Source organism: Xiphophorus maculatus, chromosome 18 (genome assembly GCF_002775205.1).
Source record: "Xiphophorus maculatus strain JP 163 A chromosome 18, X_maculatus-5.0-male, whole genome shotgun sequence".
NCBI classification, from domain to species: domain Eukaryota; kingdom Metazoa; phylum Chordata; class Actinopteri; order Cyprinodontiformes; family Poeciliidae; genus Xiphophorus; species Xiphophorus maculatus.
In genome coordinates this window covers 22,582,518-22,590,344 of record NC_036460.1, presented here as the reverse complement: position 1 = coordinate 22,590,344, position 7,827 = coordinate 22,582,518, and the positions used below count along the sequence as shown (strand labels likewise).

At 37.7% G+C, this 7,827-nt stretch overlaps 1 protein-coding gene across 1 annotated transcript; it reads right to left on the bottom strand.

The window, feature by feature from the left end:
* Positions 1–3,893: 3,893 nt before the first annotated feature.
* Positions 3,894–7,257, bottom strand: fkrp (fukutin related protein). The gene is made up of 2 exons (XM_005804119.2): positions 6,896–7,257; positions 3,894–6,099 (listed from the first exon to the last, which is right to left on the bottom strand). Exon 2 carries the CDS (start codon positions 5,992–5,994, stop codon positions 4,405–4,407), a length of 1,590 nt encoding a protein of 529 aa, XP_005804176.1. The 5' UTR covers positions 5,995–6,099; positions 6,896–7,257; the 3' UTR covers positions 3,894–4,404.
* Between the last annotated feature and the right edge of the window lie 570 nt (positions 7,258–7,827).

Sequence of the window (7,827 nt, the reverse complement as noted above, 5' to 3'; positions counted from 1 at the left end):
CTTGTGTCTCTTAGCTGTTTTTTTTATAACTGCTTAAAATTACCACTTGCACGTAAAATGAAGTTTACACAGACAGCACTCATATTCTGGGTGAATGCCATGCAGGGTTGTTTCTGACGGGATATGAGTCAGGAATCCCTAAAAATGTATACAAATGGGTAAAACTTTAACACAATTATTATTGAGACTTGCTTAGGAATGGATAAGGAATGGATAATGTTCCAAACTTTGCAGAAAACTTGTGGAGGAGGACTAAAAGCAGGGTCGGTGCCAGGAAATAAATCAACTCAATGAATTCTGCCAAGAAGAGCGGTCACATATCCAGACAAGATAATAGCAAAAGCCTGATGATGGCTGCAAAAAGTGTGTGTTTTCTGTACGACTTGCAAAGGCACGTTAAGCCTTTGCAAGTGTTAACGTGCAAAGTAAATATACAAAAAAGTATATTTACTTTTTGTCTTTAAAAGTAAATATATTTAAAGACAAAAAGAAAAAATGCTCAAAACGTTCATGTCAAAGATGAGGGAAAAGAATCTTTTGATGGTAACTGTTGGAGTGCCCCTAACTATCCTAAGCTATAATTTGTAGCCTGGCAAGTAAAGGTGATATATTTAAATGTGGTATGCATTAGTCTGTATCTAAAAATATCAACACACAGCCTCACAGCAGTATAGATGCCCGATGTAACGTAAGCCATGGATACGCACACACACACACACACACAAAATGTAAGATTTCCGGTTGTAAAGACTGACATCTCTTAATACTCACAAACTAGATGAACAACAGGACATCTCACACTATCTAGATGTTTATTTAACAGAAACTGCACCAAAACCTTCAAAGTGTGGGAAATTTGGTAAATCATAACCAAAATTCCAGATCAGTGAGGAGGGTAAATATCAGATAAATTTAGCAAACCTAACCAGGTGAGGAAATCTTAAGTCTGTAGTTGGCTGCATGGTCTCCTGTATTCAGGTGTGCAATATCACAAATACGGAAAGAATTAAAAAAAACATTCAGTTCTCACATCATCCAGCAAGATACAAGGATTGTCCATCAGTCTGAGAATGTTTTTAAAATATTTTATTGTTTGTTTTTTTGTTCTACTGTGAGAACAACTTCTCAAAGGTCTGAAACATTCAAGATAAGTCCTGGTGTTCCCAGGAATTGTGTGCTTAAAGGTTCGCCTTGAAGCCAGTCTGTTTGAGACTGGGGAAAACGGAAACAAAGTACAGAGTTGCATGTCAGGCTCTACAAGTCTCATTTAGCATGTTAAAGGTTGAAGTTAATAACAGTGCTGCTACTAAAAGACCAAACAAGTTTATCTAATTTAGAGGAGTCACCAGATGAGAATCTCCAAAAGGAAGTTGGCCATACAGGTTTGGCTTGCAAAGTTGGATCTGAACTAGATCTTCCCCGAAAGTGAACTTTTTACAACCTAAACATTTGAAAAATAACATTTATATTTAAATATTAACATCAAAAGCTATTTTTATTCTGCTTTTGTGCATTTTAGACAAAATAATGACATCAGGGATGCAAAAAGAGAAGCAGGTTAGGCTGCATCATGCATTTACCTGTGACAGAATATTTTCTGCAATATACATGGACTACACTGATTTTCAGTGGTTTTAATGGCATTGGCTAAATATATTGGCTATACCACTGTTGTTTTGTGAACATCTAAAACTCAAAAACATTAGCTTAAACATTAAGCTAATGGTAAATTAATCTACATTCTGTTGTTTTATCTTCCTCAAAAATCTAAATAAATAATTACTTTTCAGCATATTAGATTTAATTTGCTGAGAGCAAAGTCAGAAAGCATTTAATTGGCTTTGCCAAACCTATTTAAAATAAATACATTTTAGACATCACAAATTTTAAAAAAAGTACAGAATAGAGCTTCTAATGAAGGCAGTAAAAGTTAAAACAAACCCGTCACTCACCATCCTGTCTTTTTTGTTGTTTAATTTTCAGCAAATATGGTTTGTTTTGATAAATGTTTGATTAATTTATATGTAAAAAATCCTGAAATATTTGTGTAGAAGAGAAAAGGGTGAAAATCACTTTTTGGTATAAAGTCAGCAGACAAAATAATAAAAAGATTTACTCCATCCTACCTGCTAATATTGTATTATGGTGGGAAAAAACAGTTGTTTTTCAATCTGTTGAATGCAACTTCATATAAAAAACATAATGGATGATAAAGCATTTATTTAAATTGGGAAAAATGTTTGGAAAAAAAAGTACTGTCAAAGTTGACTAAATACATGTAACATACATGCTGTGCTTTTTATCTGAGCCTCTACCTAATTATGTTTGCAAGGAATGAATGATTCATCAGAATATAATGAAAAGCTTTGAGCAATCTTACATATGTGACAAGGAAACCACACCCACCTGAGTGGCTGTAAAGAGCAGAATCCTTCCTACAATGTAAACACATTTCTAGGAAGAATTTGCGTGAAAGATGGCACACTCTGCGTGGGATCAAACTGTGATACTGTCAGCAGGCGGGTTTGTGAGGAACGGTCATAAGTTTTTCCCGTAAAGTCACATTCCTGTTTGAAGAGTCAGAAACAGCCTCCAACTACGGTGTCTCTTTCAAACGCGTTGCGCCATCTAGTGTTCATGAAGAAGCAGTGGAGGTTCTGTGTTAACAAAACATTAAAATGTAAACAAAAATATATACTTGCAGTTCATGAGTGAACCTGTATTACATGAAGGACTGGTGTTAGTTCTACAGAAATGTGTGAGTATGAAGTGGATAAACATGTTACTGCTGTGACTTCAAACTTGAAAGTGCTTTTTTTGAATAATCTTTTAAACCGATGTATTTCACAGTTGATTCCATTATATTTTATAGTAAGGCTAAAGGTATCATTTATTTATTACAGCATACACATTTTGCAGTGATGGAGAACTCAACTCACAAAATAAAAGCTTGCTCATCGCATCAGAGCTGAAAGTCAAGATGCCCCATGATTTTACCGCAAATATTTATTTTACTCAAGACCTAAAACAACTAAAGATGTGAGTTTGCAATAAACAGATTATTTAAAAAGTTTTTAAAAAACATAAAGGAATAAAACATAATGACAAAAACACATTTATATATAGTTATAGAGTATCTTGCAAAATTATTTGCACCCATGACACAATCGAAATGAATAAATGCAATTGTGGCTGACGCAAAGTGGGAGAAAATATAAATATTTAGATCAAAGTATATTCACATGTAATATTTAGATTCAAAGAAGAAAATTCTCTAGTGTACAGTTAAGTTAATCTTTGCGTAAACAGCTTAAAAGTATCTACATTTTTAACATAGTAGTTTGAAATGCAGCTTTTTATATTCCACGTTCATTTTGTTCCTAACTGAAGATAGTCAAGCTTCAATCTTTTCATTTGAAACACAGTTACACAGTCAAAAACATTGCATGGAACATCAATAAAACACGAAAACAGAATGCAAAATTAAGCAAAACTGTTCACAAGAAATGTAAATTGACACAAACCCATGATCAATGGACAAGGAAATACAAAAAAGGCCAAAACAGGACAATATGGAGATGCAAAATTATGTAAACTGTGGATGTTTATACTTTACAGATCATTTCTGCTTGACTTGTGCTAGCTTTGAGTCTATTTCAATCCAACTGTTCTTGATCCACTATGTGACACTAATAATTTTGAAACATCTGAGAACAGAGGCCCTTTGTTTCCTCATCTTTCATGAAGGTGTTTGGGTCTAAATTGCATCAACCTGCTCAAACAATCATTTACAAGATAAGGAACCCCAAAAAAGGGAGCAGTCGCTGTGAAATAACACAACAAAATCTGAAAATCCAGGTGTGCAATAAAGGAAACACAAAGGGCCGATTGGGTGCAATAATTGGTAGAAGCATTTAATTTCTTGTGCAATAGATACAAACTCTGGCTTTTTTTGTGTGAATTGTGAAGGAAGGAAAAGACAGACAGGGTACATTTATGGGATCCTTTTGGAAATAGTTACAATTTTAAACCTAAAACACGTTCAGAATTTTATATAATCCACCTGTAACATTTACACAGTACGATACATTCAGTCAACTAGAGAGCAAACCAGTTGTTGATTGTTTAGGGCTAAGGTCAGTGGACTAGTAGTCTTTTTAAAAGTGTTTCTCTTGAAAAAAGTACACCGCTTTTAAACTTTTAATAATGTTTTTTAACATCAAGCTTTACATTTGAACACATACTAGAAAATTTTGAGCAGCTTTGACATGTTGGCAGCTAGTAAAACTGTAATCATTTTAGCAGTGCATACTCCTCGGGCATTTTTCAACAAAGAATTTTTGTGAGGTATTTTTTTTTCAGTAAATAAATACAGTGCAACACAAACAACTTGAGAGCACCTACTCATAATTTGCTTCTGTCCAGCCTTTTTTTCATAGGGTTGGGGTACTGAGGATTCTCAACCACCCCTTCTCCGAACTTAAGCTCCAGGAAGGCCCTTTGGTTGTTGGGGCCGTAGGCTGTGATGCCAGCAAAGGGCATGGGCACCAGCGGCTGCAGGAAGTGCTCTGGGAACTCCACGTCCTGTTTGTGCTCTGTCCACGTGTCTTTCGTCATGATGCCGTTGCGCGAGTAGAAAGGCCACAGATCCACGTGCAGGTGGTTGGCCTCGCTGTACTGCACTCTGTAAAAGTCTCCCTCCACTGCCCGCTCCCACACGTAGCCATTAGCATCCACTAGAGAGCCCGAGTCCAGGTTCTTCAGGTGGTCGCAGTTGGGCACGTCCTCCAGGTAGATACCCAGGTCCACATCATAGTCCCAGGGTATGATGTCTTGATGGCGGACGGCACCAAGAAGAGAGCCTCCCTCCAGCCAGTAACGCACACCAGAGCTCTCCAGGATATTAATGACGTATTTGGTGGTTTCTCTTAGTGCTCTCAGACAACATGGAGGCGTCCAGCGATCCAGATACAGGTAGTCCGGCGTGTCATCCTGCACAGTGCCAAAGCAGCGAGGAGTCTCTTTAGTGCAACCAAACCACTGTTCCTTTCCCTCAGGGAGAAGGAGGCGCTTCAGACCGAAGCTCCTCATGAGTTTCCCCGTTGCCTCCTTCAGTCGAGTGTCAGCCTTCCACTGATTGTGAGCAGAGCTGAAAAGTGGTCGGTGGTTTGCCGAGAAACAAGGGCTCTCCAGGAGTTTCACCTTCCAGCCCCTTAAGGTGGTCTGAACGAAAAGGGCAGGAAAGAGAGGGCGCCCCAGTGGTACGGACAAGTTGAAAAGGTCCTCAGTGCGAATCAAGACAACAGCGTCACCTTGTAAAGCCGTACACACACTCCCACTGCTTCCTGAAGCGGCCGGTGAGTAGGTGGCAGTCCACTCTTTGAGGTTGACCCGCAAGTGGAGGCACTGCGCCGCAGATCGTGTTAAAACGGGGACCGCTACCAGCCTCACGGGCCCCCCACCTTCACCTTCCAACTCTTTAATGAGTCTTTCAAAAACTCTTGGCTGCTCCAGCTCCACGCCGTCAGGTACCAACAGGACAAACTCTGTCTGCAAGTGAAACTCTGGCCTGTGAGCTTGTGGTGGCTGGTCGGGGCTAGGAGAGAGCACCAAAAGACGGGCGCCCTCTGGAAGTGCAAGGGGAGGATACGGAAATGTGTCGGCCACAGCCAGAAAGGGAAGCTCTGGACGTTGACGAAGGAAGGAGTTAGCCACATCCCCAACATAATTCTCAAAGTTTTCAAACTCCCGAAGGAGAACAGACACACGTGGGCCTCGGCCATGGCCCTCCGCTGCCATTCCTGCATTCTCACCTCCAATGACCCCTAACGCTCCCCCCAGAAGGGAAGCCGGCCGGGAAGCTCTCCTCGAGCCTCTACCAAGCTCCTTCCTTTTCTCTATCATCTGCTGTTGGGCTCGAGATACGTAATAAAGTATGAGGAGGTTGAGGATGATGGCGCCCGTTAACAGACCCTGGCACAAACTGATACGCATGGCAAATAATACTTTTTAGAGTTTCTTGGAGGAAGAATTCAAGTTTCAATGTAGGCAACCAGTGGCGGATTTTGGCTCTCCATGTGTTCGGCAGCTGGAGACAAACTAAAAGCATAAAAAGACAAAGAAATGCTATAATACTCTGTGTGTAGGCAAAAATGCATTAAATGTATCTTGAACATTTTTTATGATTTTTAAAGTGAAACTAAAATAACCCAAACCCTGCAGTAAATTTAAAAGATAAAATAATCCCTAAAATTGTTGGTTGTACAAATATAACGTATTTTAGAAAAAAAATATCTAACTTCTTTAATTCCATAAATTAAGTGCTTCAAGTGACCTTCTTGATTTTCCACAATGGATCTTAGCTTTGGCTAAAAATTATAATGAACCAACTGATATTTTCAAATATAATTAAAATACAAACGCAGGCTTTTCATGGAGTAGCTGGGTTAAAAATCCACAACAAAAACAGAAAAAAGTATCAATAATTTTTTTTATTTAATCTATTTTTCTTCACATTCGGTAAAAAAAAAAAAAAAATTATTTTACATTGGTCCCACAAAAAACAACCGAGAAAACACATGCATCATCTTTTTGCTAAAGTTTTATGTTTTTTCTGAATTGTAAAACCTAAAATAGGAATAAAATATTTTTTATAATGCTACAACTTTCCGCCAGTAAACATTTATCGAAATATAGAGTGACAAAAAAGTCTTTATTCATAGAATATACTCAAATACTATGACTACTAAATCAAATCAAATGCTACCCAACTTCCCACCCCAAATCCACATCCACCTCGTCAATACAAGCTTTTCTTTGGTATCACAGATAAGTTGATTGACTAAATAATAAACGCACAAGAACAAGTTATCAAAAATATTTCAGCAATACTCACCTTTATTTGAATATATATCATACTGCAAGACATTCCTTTGAGCAATCCAGGGAAACCCCAGCATGCATTCGTAATTCGAAACTCTAGTATTTAAATTATTTTTTACCATAATATTAATATCTGTGGTGTATCTTTTCAGTCAGCTTTGGTGAGCATTAGCTAAGCTGCCTCAACGGGAAGCAGCGAACAAAAACACAAGTCAGCCTTATTTACAACGGCGGAGGAAACTGGGATCTTATTACTGAAAATAGAAACCTGCAACATTGCCCAGGCATTCATGTAATTAATGCTTTACAATCATCCATGCAAGGAACCTCACCAAACGACTTTAGCATTATGCTAGTACACATTTTGCCGTTGTTGCTCGGAGCAACCAAAGCACTTCCTGTCATCGTCCTTCAGAATAAAAGTATCATATAATTACATTTTCTATCACTTTATTGGGCTATTTTTATTTAGTTAGTTTTTACATTTAAAAAAATTCCCCAAATTTTCCATCAGGAAGTACTTTTTTGTGGGTATTTTTATTTGAGATAAGTACTTTTTTGGCTTTCTAATTCAGTTTGTTGTGCATTTGTTGCTCGCAAATGTACTGTACATTGAGCATATATTTGATAAATAGGACATTGATTTCACTGCCAATGTCACAAATTGCTAAATTTTTAAAAAGCAAATTTAAGGAGAGGGATATGTCATCATTTTTGCTTTCTTTAACTTAGTTGAAGACTTTACAAGAGGTACTATGGCACTATGGCAGAAATAATACCCATTATTTAGTAAACAAAATAATGGGTATTGTGAGTGACTTTGAACAGATTTGGGCAAAGTCTCAGAAGAACTTATGATTAATTTGAAAAGGGTTCAACTCTGTGTATTTGAGCCAGATAATTTATTACATCCAATGGAACAAGCTGGAGCAAAGACATCACCTA

What these genes read in the sequence shown, in the direction of transcription:
- fkrp (XM_005804119.2), bottom strand. Translation starts at nt 5,994, where the DNA reads ATGCGTATCAGTTTGTGCCAGGGTCTGTTAACGGGCGCCATCATCCTC.